Raw genomic sequence first — 15525 nt, 5'->3', positions numbered from 1 at the left:
CTACACGGGCAGAACCAGCAATGCCCTCTCTGATCGCTTGTGCTCAGAAAACAGAAACCCCACCCCAGAGGAATGCCTGGTAGCCTTCACTCCTGGAGCAATGCAGGTGTGTAGTGCTGCCAAGCCACCACCAGAAGAAGACTTCCACCCTTTGAATGGGTGCTGACATCAAGCCCTGCCTCAGGGAAAGGAAATGTGTGCCAGGGGAATGGGAGGGTCCTGTGAGCCCCAGAGAAGTCCCAGGTTCTGTGAAATTAATGGGCTGAGATCACTTAGGTGGGGGAGAGAACTTTTTACTGCTAGTCTTACTCTGGACTGCCTTTCCAAGCATATGCCAAGCTGAGATCCTGTGAGAAGCTGAACATAATCTTATGCAAAAGCATGTGCTCAGCAAGTTGCAGGAGGTTCTCATCACAACACGCTGGGGCAGCGCTGACAAGAATCCTTCCACTGGCTTCCATGTTACTTGGTCAAGTTTCAGAGCAGTGATTTCACCCTGTTCTCCAAGAAAATCTGTGGACAAGTGTAAAGAGTCTGCAAAAGGCACCTGAGAAAAGCAAGTCCATGTTACTAAGTTTAAACCTGCCTTTCCCATGGAAAAAAAAAAAAAATGTGGGGCATCCCAGATTAAAATACCTTCTCTAGAGCATCAGATCTTAGTCTGCTTTGTTTTGAGGAGTTTGGGGTCAGAGATAAGACTATATTTCCTGAGGCATCAATTTCTCCTTTATACTGTGCCCACTCTATAAGAATTAAGACATTTTCATATCTAGATTCACTACACCAAGTGAATGGACTATTCTGACTTCGGATGGCATAAAGGAATATCGTTCCAAGCTTTATTTCCTCTTTATTAAAAACAAAACATGCAAGGACATATTTGCAGTGTTGCAATTCAGAATTGTTTTGTTTTCCAGTCTCTTTCCCAGAGAATGATGCTCGAATAACCCAAAATTTGTGCAGATCTAGACACAACTGCACTCTCCATTAAACACCAGCACTATGGTTTGAAGCTATGAATGTTGTTCTGGAGTCACATCTTTTGTGTCTAACCCAGCGAATGGCAAGAGGAACAGACTAATGTTCACATAGTGACTAACGTAAGGATTTTATTCACAGGTAAAGTGATCTCAACAAATTCCCAGTAATCTACTCCATGAAAAGTTTCGCTTTCAGGTGGAAGGAAAAAAAAAATTATGAAGAGTTTCATTCTATTTTCTGCTTCTCTTACACCTGGTATGCCTGGGATAGATTTGATTGAAGTCAAATGCCATCAGAAAACAGCAGACCAAACTGGTGTATACCTGCATATTTCTTCACCTCTGCTGTGCATGGTAGGGTAGATGGTGCTTGGATGCCTCTCCTGCCCCAGACCTCACATCTGGAAGTGCTGCCCTACTGCCAGCCCTCCATCTCATGTGTGATGGGAAGCCAAGATGTGCAGGAGCAAGTCAGGATCCTGGGCGTTTTGGTGTCCCTGGGATATGGAGGACCGGCTCAAAACCGTTTCACAAAAGTTTCCAAACACAGAAAGGGGAACGAACCTACAGCGTCGCAAGAAAAGCAAGGATGCACGAAAGGCAGCCCCAGAGGCCGCTCGTTTTTGCCGGGTCACTGGTGGCCCTGTGAGGTCCTGCTGAGGCATGGCCACGCTGCAGTTCACCCCGCCGCGGAGCCCGGGGCCGGCTCCCTGCCCTGAGCCGAGGGGCCAGCGCCAGTCCGCTCTCATACGCTCTTCTCCCCTTCCACGTGCTCCTTGGCCGGAGAGGGCTGCTTGTCCTGGCCGCCCTCGGGGCCGGGCTTGGTGGGAGGAGTGGGGCTGCTGCTGGTGGAGGGCAGGAGGTTGGCAGACTGGAGCACGGCCTCGGAGTGCTCCCGGGCCTTCATGCGCAGCGCGGCCACGCTGGCGGTGCGGTTGCTTTGGCAGCCGTAGGTGGGCAGGAAGGAGAGGCCCATGGGGTCTGGAACGCAGCACGAGCACAGGGGGCTCCCTGGGGAGGAAGGAGACAAGGCACCGTCACTGACGAGGAGGGGCACGGGGGCTGTCTGACTGTTCCCTACATGGTCAATATGGAGAGGGCAGAGGTGGGATTGGACTCTTAAATGGAAACAACCCCCTCCTCTAGTGACCTTTAGTGGGTACATAGATGTTCTCTGGATGAGGACTAGGAAAGCCTGATCCTGTCCTGATGAGGACCTTACACCGTGTGTCATCCCGGGGTGACACAAAGGGTGAACAAGGGCAGAGTCAGAAGCAAGCAGCGAAGTTTAGATCCCACGTGGGCTTTCCCCCTGAGTGAGGCTGAGCTCATCCCCTGCTCTCATACTAAGCTGCTGTTCTGTGGCTACCATCAGCCCCATGCTGGAGGTGTCCCCTGCCCTCCAGTGGCACACTGAAGCCAGATCAATTTTGGCGGTGGCTTTTGCTCAGTGAGTGCAGGGGTCCCATCACTTACCTACACCTGAAAGGTTGCTGCAGAGAAAGGTGAAAATATTCTAGTTATTATGCAGGAACTAGCGACCACCTTCTGTCTCACTGTAAGATGAGACAGGCTTTTCCTTGGCCTGGCCCTTGCCATCTACTGGCGTCATGTTTACCTGCAAGAGTCTGTTCTGCCTTTATCTACCCAGTGTTGGTGGTTTAGGCTTAAGGATGACACCTTAAAAAGAATAGCCTCCAGAAGTGAGCCAATGCCACCTAAAGCTGCTGCTGCTGCTGACATGGCTTAAGAGTCCTATGAGGAGAGATGGACCAGACCATCTCTACCCTGTCATCTGAGACACATGGGCTGTTCCAAGCAGGCAATGAAACACTGGAGAGAGGGTGAAATTATATTCCTCTTCCTTTAAGCCAAAAGTCTCCCTTGCAACTCACTGACAGAGACAGTCTTCATCTATCAGCTGCCTTTCTGAGCCGGCCCACTGCAAGCTCTTCTGGCTTCTCTTTGGTAACACTGGGATTTGGGTCAGTTCCCAAACAGGCACACCTAGAAGCATACATGTAGGGCAGGATGTGCAGTCTGTCCAAAAAAGCCACGCTGGTACCTAGCTTAGATGTACCTATTGAATGAAGGAGAATGTGTCAGAGGAGTAGGGAGAGGCAGCAGGGTGGGATGGCAGAGCTAGTAATTTAATTTGCTCTCTGGTGAGAAATGTTGGGTGACACCATTTTCCAGGGGTCTCAGAGGCCACACAAAATCCACATCCTCTCCTACGCCTCTGGCAAAAGCCTGTCCTTTGCTGATATGCTATCCCCCGACAAGAAACAGCCCAGCTGCACACAGCCTGACACAATGCAGTGTCTTCCTCTGATCCTTCCAAGCCAAGGACTTGCTTTAATTTCTGCAGTTAATATTAGAGTTAAATGACTCATGACTAAGTGATGGAACTAATAACCTGCAGGGAGCAGGTAGTCTTTCTTTTACACTTCTGCTCTCGGTAACAACGGGTCAGCACCCATCTGCTAGGGATCAAGGCAGACAATTGTTTGTTTTCAGGATGTTGGCAATTGTCAGAGATTAGCAGCTTGCAGGTAACATTCAGGAAAAAAAATACTCTTTGCGTTTTAAAAACCAGAATCTACAAGGGATAAGTTATTAATGCATCTGGAAAGTCTTCTTTTCTCTTCTAGTACTCCTCTGATACAGTCCTTGATCAGCAGACCAACACTTCCATGGGTCCAGGCATTCAAATTAATTACACGAGCAAGTTTTAGCATTTGACTAAGATATTCCATTTTTGGCTTTGAGGACTAAGAAGCTCAGTCTTGAATTCTGCGGCTGCTTTGAGTAGGTCAGAAGGGTTTATAACAAAATCTACTCATTGACACAGTTTTAACGACCACCACCCACCACACTCATGGAGTCATTTTTTCTCCCTGTTGAATCACAGCCACTGAGGTGCTGGATGGCTAGTGCTTTAACAAGAGGCAGAAGAGGAAGATCAGTGTTTCAGAGTCCCTACAGTTTGCAGCAGGTCTTTAGCTGTGAAAGCCACTATGGAAGTCTGTTTTTTCACTACTATTAAGCCCCACTATCTTAAGGTTCTGCTGTGAAATGGGGGAGTGTGGAGGCCTGCCTGTGCATCAGCTGTCTTTGCACTGCTGCTTCCTAACCCAAACGAAGTGAGGCTTTTGAACATGGCTGTTCAGCTCCCAGGCTGAGGGGAGGGCTGGCCTGTCTGTGGTACCTAATGCGGGACCGAGCACAGACGTTGTCTGCTTAGTGGGAGGTGGGGAGAAGTGGAAAAGAGTCTTCCCTCTTTCAAAAGAGCAGGAATCAGCTTCACCCCCTAAGAATAATTTTCATTCCACTGTTAGAGAGGGATAAAATATTTATCAGTCTTGCAAACCAATCTGAGCGTTTTGCTTAATAATTAGACCTGATATTACTTAGTGCCTCTGCAACCTGAGGGTGCAGTCACCTGTGGTGAAAACTAGGCTATCTCTAGCAATAATTCACCCATAAACCATTCCTTTCATTTTCACTGAGGTTAAAACACTTGCAAACAACAGCTTACACATGGGGGGGAAAAAAAATAAAAAAAAAAGTAAAGTAACAAGCATCATTTGCTCCAGGGTCCAGCTAGATAGAATACAGGACTGCAGGATTTAGTCCTGTTTCTTTTTAATGTAGGTTGTAAGGGAGGTTGAATCTACCTTACAATTGCTTGTGATTGTAAGTCCAGTGAAATCTACTGGATTTTGCTGGCACAAAAGCCAAGACAAATGCTATGATGGGAGAGTCAGAAGCCTGAGGTCTTCATCTGCCTGTCAGTCAGCCCATGATGGACAGCAATGTGACTTTCACCAAGAAAGAGGCATCCACTTATAAAGGACATCAATGGTTTTCTACATCTTGCTGCAATAATCCTGAGTCCACAGTGGGGAAGGAAGGAATCGCTCCTACTCATTTGGGATCCTCAGAGGAATTTAGGCATCTAGATCCCATCAAAATCACCGAGGGTTAAGTCATTAGCTCTGGATCTTGATCCAGTTTCCACTAACATCTGTGATAGTCTGATATTATTTTAATGAGATTTGGATGAAGATGCAACAATATGAACAGGGTACCATTTTCCTTCTTTCAGGAACTTACTGCCTTCTGTACACAAAATTAAAATACACAATTAGATTTCCATTAACTTACAGCAAATTCTGCTGAATTGATCTGAACCTCCTTGTATTCCTATATGAGATCATACTTTAAATGCTCAGCCTGAACATAAATACTTAATGTAATATATACAGTCTGAAATATTTGATCCACTTGGCAGTTTAATTGATCTACTACAGAGACTGACAAGAAAAATTAAATTAGTTCTGTCTTGTCTCTGCCAACATCATATTTCAATTGTAAGGATATTTGATTTACAATTTTGGTTGCAGACCCTTTTGTGCAGTTCCAAAGTTCAGTTTCAGCTGAGAAGAGTGTGGTGGGAGCAGGGCCCATATTGATACTTAAGTATTTAAAATATGTACTTTGTGTTTCAACTCAACACTTTAAAGAATTTAATAGAGAACCTTTCCAAAAGGCAAGACCCCAGTTCCTTTCCTCTTTCAGTATGCGTGCATATCAGCACCTGACGTGGACAATTGAACAGCAACCTGACGTGGAGTGAAGTGAGGAAACTTCCCTATTTAAAGTCCTCACCTGCCAGTGCATGCTGTTTAGTTTTCAGAGAAAATATTATACTTCAGTATTGTTTTGTTCTTATAGTAGTCACGTTGGTTTGGTTGAGCTGTAACTCATAAGCTCTGAAATCACTTTCACAAAGGTTGGAAGGTCTACACAAACTCAAATTCACAGCAACATTTACGATGATTCAAAGGGAGCTCCCTCTTGCTCTTCATACATGATGCCAACACTCTGTCTATTAAAGCCTGAGGCACAAACAGGAAAAACAAAGGTGGCTTTGTCCAAACCTTCTTGAGCTCTGAATCAGGAGGTTCAGAAGAACAAGAAAGACATGAACTTAAAGCTTGAAATGGAGAAGCACCAGATGTTCCTGGTATAATTTAGGGTAGCCTCAAGGCTGTTACAATTATGCTGGATGGTTCCTCCTTCAAGTGCCTAAGCTGGTGAAGTGTGGAAGGCACCTGTGCTACCCAGAGGCTGGAAGGGCACTTCAGAGCTGACAGAAGAGTACAAATGCTGTAATTTCACATCTTGGCTTGTGAAACCTGTATGCCCAATGCAAAAAACAAGGAGCTGATGATATACCTCAGTTGCTCTAGCAGAAGACATTTTGGGTAAATAACTTGACACTGGAAGGGAAGAATTTAATCCTTCTTTATTTGTGCCATTAGTACTGTTCCAAAAAAATTATTCAGGAGCCAGGACCTTGACTGTTTGGACAGGAAAGCTGACAGCAAAGACCCCAAGAGCTGTGAGAGCAGAACCAGTCCTTTGAATAGTCAGCTCAGCAACAATTTACCCTTCCCTTCCACATCAGAAACATGATCTGAACCTAAATCCTGCTAACATGTCACTCAATGAGGGGTCAATAGGAACCCATGCCCAGCTAAGGTCCACTAACCTTAATCAAGATTTGTCCTAGAGGAACAAGCCAGCACTCATTTCCTTTCCAGGGCTCTTGGGGCTTCTAGTATCTGTATATTGCCTAATGTTTGTGATAAAGACTCAAAAAAAATATGCACCTAGGAATTAGGGCAGTGCTAGAGACCTGTGCTAGAGACCTGTGATATGGAAATCAAAGTAATTTGTTTAAGATCTGTGCATCTGCAGCAAACTAAAAAGAAAAAAAAAAAGTTTAGAATTCTCTACAGTCACAGCAGAAGGTAAACTAGGGAAAATGTCAAACAGAACCTGCTTCATATATGTGCTATATTACCTGAGAAAAGTCAGTAAGTCCATAGCCAAGAATGACAGGTAAAATAAAGGACGCCCAGAGTTTTGGTTCCCATTCCTGAGTCTTTTGGTAAGCAGTGGTGCTTCAACTCAGGAAACACCAGCTCAAGGGTAAGTTAGGTCCCTGAACACATCTTCCTCAGCCCTGGCCCTGAGAATTGCCCAATGGAATTAGGCATATTCTCTTCAGCTTTACGTAATAGAAATTGAAATGTAATGGATGGGCAGTTTTAGTTGTTGCTTTTTTTTTTCCTGGATACTGCAATTAAGCCTCCCTAATATGAACAACAGCAACCACAGCAGCAACAAAACATAAAAGAGCCTAATCAATGGTGCCCTGGAATGTCCACTTTGATGTGCGTAATGCAATCCTGCTTCTCTATCAGTGGTATGGAGGTGCTGTGAAAACCAACTGAGCTATAACTTGCATAGAGCAGAGCTGTGGGTGAATTATGAAAGTAATTCCCTGGCAAGTGTAATTATTTCTCTCCTCATACACTGTACTCATCACGGGGTCTGGGGAAATTTCAGTGGAATGTAACAGACACACTCCTGGCCTCGGCCACCAGAATGGTAGAACACTTCGGCTAAAAAACTGAGAATTTTGTTTACACCCGTTAATAACAACTTCTCCATTAATGAATTGCATTCATTCTGTCTTCCATTAAGAAGGTACTTTGAGGTCTCTCTCTGCACGGAACGCTAGCTTCTCCTGATGACTCTATTGTTATACAGCCCATAAATAAAACAAGTATTTTCCCTTCATATTTGAGGTCTGCAATTAAATCTACTAAATGGACTGCAGATGCATGGTTTACAGTAAGTGATTCATCTTGGAAGATCATGGAAATGTCGAAGTCACCACAATGAAGTAGCACAGTTGTCAAATTAGGACAATTTCAGAGAGTAATGAACACCAGAAATTTCATCTATGCGATCCAACCTTCTTCATCGCTATAGCCAGTGGTGAAGAACCAAACCCCCAAAGTAGGAAACCCTGTATACCACAGAAATTATGATCTTATACTAATTTTTCAAATGAGAACTTGTATTTCATGAAAGAATAGCACATAGTGAGATGATATGGTAGTTATCAGATGCTTGCTACTAAGTACAGCCTCTGATGTGCTACCCTTGAGGGGGAGAGGACTCACCTAAGGAAAGGAAAAGGTCTGTTGTATTACTGAATAGAGAATATTTGATAGGAAGAGAGAACTGTCCAGTGGTACTATACTCTTCTCTGGAACAGTCTATGCTCTGAATCACAGTTCTGATTGCTATTGTATGGTCAGCCTGCTTTCTTCACAGAATATCCTTTTGTGGTAGTACCATCCCTTTGAGGAGAAAAAAAAAACCTAAAAATCTCTGTTTCAGAGACATCCAGGTTCATGGGGCATAGTGCTTAGGGAGAATGGGATTCTTCTCATTCCTCTGAGGAGACCTAGACTCATGCTCCACCAATATCCCCCATTTACCTAGAGATGGCACACGTGGGATTCACATGAGCGCTGCCTGTTGAAGAGTTGCAGAGCCACACAAAACAAGAGGGAGGCCTATGGTGCTCTGCACAGTCTTTCCAAGAGCAAAGCTGTAGACTCAGTCCCTGTCCCATGTTAGGCTGTCCTGAGATTTCTTGTCTCTAATAGACCAACTTCATCACCATCTATTACATCCTTACACTACAAATTAGATCCAGGCAGGAGCCATGTGCCTAGACACTTTATGTAGCACTGGAAATCCAGGTTTGGAGCCAAGCAGTCCAAGTCAGAGAAGGAGAAAGAAAGTTCTTTAGTTTCTCTACAGAAGACAGAGAACTCTCAGGTGGCAGAATGAAAACAGTCCTTGAGAGCATAAAATAATTATTAATTAGTTACATCACCATCATCACATGTGATTCATTGTATTGATTTTCATTGTCTTCTTCTAAAGCACCAGTCAAATATTACTCACTGACACTAACAAAGTGTTGGCCCAGTAAAGTACATCTTGTCTCCTCAAAAGAATAAGAAAATAACCTAGACTTCCCAGTAGTATCTGATGTACTGAGAGTGCCTATTTGTCTGCAGGCAGCTCTTACAGCCTTACTGAAGAACATGATTCCCTTTACTGGCCAGGATTATTCTCCAGTGGTGAGAATATATACATATTTACAGGTTTCACATAGAAGAGGTGCACTTAATTTGACATTTGCATAGATGGCGGAGGAGTCATGCATCCATTAGTCACAAAATGGTGTTTTGATTCTGGAGCAACTGTCTTGCTTTCAAAAGCACAAAGAATTCCTGGTAGTTCCAAGTCACAGACGGCACAAGAAAGAACTCTTGACCATTTAAGAATTCCTGGTAGTTCCAAGTCACAGATGGCACAAGAGAGGCACCAGAAAGAACTCTTGACCATTTCACTCTTCAGTAAAACTTAGAAAATCTTAGAAAACTTTACTACTTGCTAAGTTTATCCTTATTCAAGCAATAAATAAATTAAAAAAAAACCTCAGGAGCACTATGACAGAATCCTTTTGGCATTTCTGCTAACAGATGTGACTAGATTCTCAAAAGAGAGGCTTAGGTCATTTCATTAAGGCAAATAAGGACACAGACAAATGCCCATAGATTCTCAAAAGAGAGGCTTAGGTCACCTCATTAAGGCAAATAAGGACACAGACTAATGCCCAACTAAATGTAGGGTTAGTTCTCCTTTGACAGACCTGTAGTGTACAAGTCAGCTCCTAGGTCAAAGGGAGAAATGAAAGTCAAATATACTAAATTAGGCAAGATGAAGAAGGTCATACGAAGGTTTTGTGAACACTGTGTCACTCCATGTCCTTTCCTTTCTTCCTTCCCTCCTTCCTTCCTTTCTTCCTTCCTTTCTTCCCTCCTTCCTTCCTTCCTTCCTTCTTTCCTTTCTTCCTTCCTTCCTTCCTTCCTTCTTTCCTTCTTTCCTTCCTTCCTTCCTTCCTTTCTTCTCACAACCATTATCTCTTCAGCCACACTGATACGTGAGCTTGGTTGTGCTCTCAAATACAATACACTGGTTTATATGAACCATCATTCCTCTGGTTCCACCATCATTCTTTGGTTTCCATACCAAATTAAAACAAAATGCAAAGCCGGCCTATGATAATTTGGGTCAACTCAGAACCTCTAGAGATTGTCCTGTTTATCATTGCCAGTTAAAGAGACTGAAGCTCAAGGCATCCAGTGCACAGCCCCTACCTCAGCCCAAGTGAATTTCTCTTGTAGAAACAGAGAAAGAGGAACTTCTGGAGATGAGCTAAGGGAAGAGGAGATGATACTCCCTAAATACCATAAGGAAGATGCTACAATTATTCTATGCTTATATAAATGAAATTTGCCACCTTATAGAAAGAAAAAATTCTTCCCCCTTAGCCTCAAAGACAGAATTTGACATTACTGAAACTTAGCTGCAGAAGAAAAAGATCTCCCCTCAAAGCAGCAGCTCAGTCTACCAGTTCCTTGCAAGTATAACAATATGCTGACAGGCATAGGCAGCTCGACAAAGCTTTTGGTAGGCAGATATGCAGATCTGTAACTGAATTTTGTAAAATCAAAATATTACATTATACCAGTCCCCTTGCATGTATCTGGAGATTTCTAGTGCCAGGCAGGAAATATAAACCAGGCATCTGAGTAATGAACTGTATGTGTAGTTGAGAACATTCATCAAGAGGGTATGCATACATCTGACAACTGACCATCCTCACAGAAATTATAAAAAAAAACCCTATATTTACATTTGGGATCAATTTTTCAGGGACACTGCCTCTTAGCCTGTGCAACTGACTATCTAATGAGTATCTCTACAAAAGATTCATGAATAGGATTTTCCTGCCCCTAGCCTGTAAAATTATTATTTGCTCAGTTTAGTGACTGAGCTGTAAAATCACAGAAGAGAATGCGTGAAAGTCTTCCAAATAAATAAAACTAAAAAAAAAAAAAACAACCTTGTGGGTTTTTTATTTATTTATTTTTCTTGTCTTTTGTTTGTCTTTCTTTTCTTGGGTTTATCTTTCTTAAAATTTAGCTACATTTAAACATGAAACAACTGAGAACGACATAATAAGGCATTTAATTTTGAAAATGCTTAAATGTAAATTTTAAGGAAAAAAAAAAATCCCTTGCATCTGAAATTATTCCCTGGATACAAGCCCATTTGCACAGCTTTCAATGTGTGGGTGACTACACTGACCAATGAACGATCCTTTTGCCTGAAGAGTCCCACCTGTATCTACGCCAGAGAGCCTGTTCCTGGGCAAGGAAAGAAGATGAAAGTCTCTGCCCTGAGACTCTGCAGTCACAGAGCAGAGATCGGGAGGACTTGTGCAGTCCAACAGCCACTGCCTGCTTACAGTGTTTAGGTTTACAGTCATCCTTTAAACTTCAGGGTTCAGGTCACACCTGTGTGGCTTTTCTTGATTCAAAATCACAGGTCCCACACCTATCGAAGTAGCAGTAGCTGTGTGATGTGTCTGGTTTTCAGCTTTTCTGGACAGACAGGAGGGAAGGGGGAGCACAGGGTAGGACACTGTATTTAATAAAAAAAAAAACAAAACAGCAGTTCCAAGCATTGTTTGGCAATGCTGATTTAACTGGAATGAGGTATGCCAAAGAACACAGTGAGAGGTATTAGAGGACATTTGTGTTTGTAGTGAAGGGTCTTAAACCGGGAAACTTTCCTCACAAATTATTGTGCTGCACTGGAGCATAGAGTAAATGTATGTGCCACTTTGTGTTTGGCAGTTCTATGAGGCTTTGCATCCTATAAATCTATAAATTGAATTCAACCTGCTTACACCCTTATTCTTACAAATGGTTAGACTAGGAACAGCTAATGGATCAGCTGGTGATTTATTTTTAAAAGATGCATACTGCTGCTTTTTGGGAATGGAAAAGGATATGGATGCTGGATGTACCCTTCCTGTAGCCTGGGTCCCAGGTAATGAGGAATTACTTTGTATCCTTCCCTGTCCCCATGCACATGCTTTATTCAAGTTCTCAGAGGGGACCTACTGTTCAAGAAGAGAAAGGTCTGGCACTGTGCAGAGATGTACTGCAAAGGAAACCACATGCAAAAAGCAGATGAAGCATCAGTAACGATGCCAGGTAATATATAATGCAAAAGGATGTGCATAACTAATTTATTGGTATAAATTTGACTCTTAAAAAAAGGCATATGCAAGAAAAACTCTAAAGGAGAAAACCCTACCTGCCTTGCTCCTTGAGGACAACCCTGACCTCGCTAAAACTGAGTAAAATGAAGGAGCTTCACCACAAATGGTGCTAGAACTTACAACAGGAGATTCACTCCTGTACCTGCAGCATCAGTCAGTGCAAGCACTGCCAGTCATAACAGAAAGAAGGATCGATCATTTCCCAAAGGCTTCCCCACTGCCTCCAGTGGAACTATGCTGCTTAACTTGAAAAAGGTGCTCTCTGAGCTTATCTCTGAAGTTAAACAAAGTCACTTACCTTTTAGAGAGGCGACATGGGATAAAGCTTGCGCATAGGTGGCCGTGTTGAGAAGAGTCCCTGGCAGGCAGGAAGGGAAGAAAGGTCCTGTAGGACCCACTGCTCGGTTCAGACTGATAGAGAAGAGAAAACACCTTCCTTACAAACCAAGAACTAGCTGATTCCAAAGACAGCGTTTGTGCATGCACACAAACACCTGGGTGTCTCAGCATGCAACTGGATGGGACCAAGCCTGAATAATATTAGCCTTTCATAGCTACCAGCTTCTCAGCATCTCCACAAGGGGTAGTGCCTTGCATGAAACACAACTCATCTTCTAATGATTTGGGCTGTACCTGGAGGTGACACTGTGTAGGTCAAGGCTGAGCAGCAGGCAAGTCTTTATGTATGTGCATACATATGGTGCATGGCTGCATGCTTACCCCAAAGAGAGACAACCAATAACGTGTATTACTCTTACCTCTGCTGGATCTCCAGACCCTCTTTTTTATTCCTGGTTTGATCTGGGGGAGAAGGGGAATTTAAATTTCTCGTAGGAGGAGCCACCTCAGCCATTGTTTCCTTAGAGCCCTCTTGGTCAGATGCACCCCTCTCCGTTTTCCTCCATTTAGCTCTTCGGTTTTGGAACCACACCTAGAGCAGAAGAGCAATCCCAGCTGAATACTGTTTTTAGCTGCATGTGAAGCAAGAAATTTTTACTCAAGTGAAATGTAATTTAGAAGCTTGCCTAAAGCTTCCTCCTATTTTGTGTCCCCTTTTTTATTCTAGTTGAGCTTTAGGATTACATTTATATCTGGAACGTTTCTGTGTCTGGAAAACAAGCCAGGAATGTCTAAAGACATTCAAAAGGCATGTTAAAAAAAATAAATAAAATTCAAGTTTGATATTGCTGTACCAGTTAGCAAAACATTTAAATGTGTGCTTGCCTTTATGCACAAATTTAATTGTCACTGTTTTCTATGTTTTCACACGTCTAAAAGTCTTTTGCATAGGGATAGACTTAAATACGTATCTAAGCACTCTGATAAAACTGGGTGTAAGTCTTTAAGTGAGCTGCTGCTAGAATCAGCAAGGTCAGAAATGAAAAGGGATGGGCTAGGCCATCTTCCTCAGCCCATCTCCTGAAGAGGACTGGCACTTGCTGTTACTCCTCTGACTTATTTGTCCAGCCTGCATTTAGAAGACTCAAGAGGTGGTAGATACTAATTTTGGAAGATCATTCTATAGTTTAATACGCACCAGTTTCCCAAACTTATTTTGCAATACAAATATTCATGTTCTTTATTTTATTCTCTAACTTTTAGTCCAAACAGTTGGGTTTTTTTTTCTATTTACCTTGGAGTTGATGCTCTGAAAGTACCTTATTTGAGGTGGAAAATACCAAGTCTCTCTTGAGGTCAAGAAAACCACATTTTAATACATGATTTCAAGTATGGGCAAGATTGTTATTATTATTATTATTACTCTCCTCCTCCAACTCCATTTTAGTTAGCTGCCTTTTAATTGCATGTATCAGCAAACGTTGAATAATGATTTTATCTATATTCTAAATTTAGAGCAGTTAAATGCAAAGCAAAATGCAGACACTTTCTTGTGTCTTAATTGAATGAAGGTCACAGCTATAACAACATTTAATTGAGCTATTTTTCATTATCATATTTTAATGACTTTGCACTGACAGTTCGCCTGCTTCTGAGGAAAGAGCATGATGAAGTCGTTTATTTCCCTATTTAGTTATTGTTTGACAACATCATCTTCGATTAAGACTCTGCTTTATAGCACATTAATCATATTTGAATGAGCAAGGGGTATAAATGTAAACATATCTCCCATCCTCTGTGTTTCCCCATGTCCCTGCATGAAAGCAGGCTAAACAAATGCTTGCATCTATTGTCTGTTTGCATAATAGCCAACAACAAGGCTAAACACCAGTCCTCAGCAATCTAATTGTCACCACCCCTATCTCACCCTTGCACCTTTCAGGAAGAAGTTATGATCTTCCACTTCTGAATGCTCAATAATTGTCCCATTTATCTCAATTTGCAGTTCAGTCTTTAGGCACCAATAGCCAAAATGGCATTTTTTATTATTTTTTTTTAAGCCAGTACCTACAATGCAGTGGCAAAAGGAGATTTTCATTTCCAAATAATAATCAGTTTAATTTGCCCACATATGACCAATGATTCATGTTCAGATTTAATAATCAGGATCGCATAATCTGATTATAGGAGAAATAATTTGTTTACAATCCCCAATTTACTGCGGTGAATTCCATTATCTCTCTTCAGCCATTGGGTTTTAAGAGATACTAACATGACCCTAGGGAACAGAAGGCAAGCTATTATATTTCCTACAATTAGATCTTTGCATAGTCTTAACCCCGAGCACCTAAATAAAAAGAAAAATATGAAAACAGCGTGTAGAAAAGCCCAATAAATAAAATGAATACATAATAACGTTCCAAAAAAAAAAGGTTTGCAACTCTGTGGTGGATGCCTGCAGTTACAGGGATCCATCTCTGACAACTGCGGGACTGCTGCTCTTAGCAGAGCTTGTGGACAAAGTTAATCCCTGGATACAAAAACACCTCAATAAAAAGAAAAGGGGGGGGAGGACTAGGTAGAAGGAAGGAAGGAAGGAAGGAAGGAAGGAAGGAAGGAAGGAAGGAAGGAAGGAAGGAAGGAAGGGGTGGAAGACAGTGGGGGTGCAAAGAGAGTATTCATGGACAATGGTACTTATTGGATCGTACTAAAGGTGTGGGAATTGCTCTACAGGCTCTTTAGCTGTCTAAATTAAGTGTTTAGAAAGAAGGGGAAAGGAAGAAAAGTTGAAGAGGTGCAGAAGATCTCTTCCTGGCAGCTGGACTCCTTGCAGTTGACTAACCCCACTGCCTGACAGTGGTCATAGTTGCTTTGGAGAATCACGTCTCAGCTCTTTTCTCTACACACACACCCCCTCCAAAAGCAAGGAAATGGATGTGCATTGATGTAATTTAGTACCTTGGAGACGCGGACAAATTAGTGTAGAACATTATCACTAGTTAATTATGAATGACCGATTAATCAACCTAATCTAATATTCCACATTATGTTGATGTTATTAAAGTGCATCATGAAAATGACAGATCGTCTTCATTTGCGTTCTTTGGCCAAATGTGCACTCTGCAGTCA

At 42.5% G+C, this 15525-nt stretch overlaps 1 protein-coding gene across 1 annotated transcript in view; it reads right to left on the bottom strand.

The window, feature by feature from the left end:
• Nucleotides 1–1725: 1725 nt before the first annotated feature.
• Nucleotides 1726–15525, bottom strand: part of DRGX (dorsal root ganglia homeobox) — a gene marked incomplete at its 5' end in the record, with an annotated part of 14045 nt that continues 245 nt past the window's right edge. The window contains 3 exons of the mRNA XM_008936831.1: nt 1726–1991; nt 12356–12468; nt 12816–12988. Of these exons, the coding sequence (XP_008935079.1) occupies nt 1726–1991; nt 12356–12468; nt 12816–12988 (552 nt within the window). The remainder of the gene's footprint in view (nt 1992–12355; nt 12469–12815; nt 12989–15525) is intronic.

The sequence above is a fragment of the Merops nubicus genome, unplaced genomic scaffold, assembly GCF_000691845.1.
Source record: "Merops nubicus isolate BGI_N331 unplaced genomic scaffold, ASM69184v1 scaffold31803, whole genome shotgun sequence".
Taxonomy (NCBI): Eukaryota; Metazoa; Chordata; class Aves; order Coraciiformes; family Meropidae; genus Merops; species Merops nubicus.
This window is presented reverse-complemented; position numbering and strand designations above follow the sequence as displayed.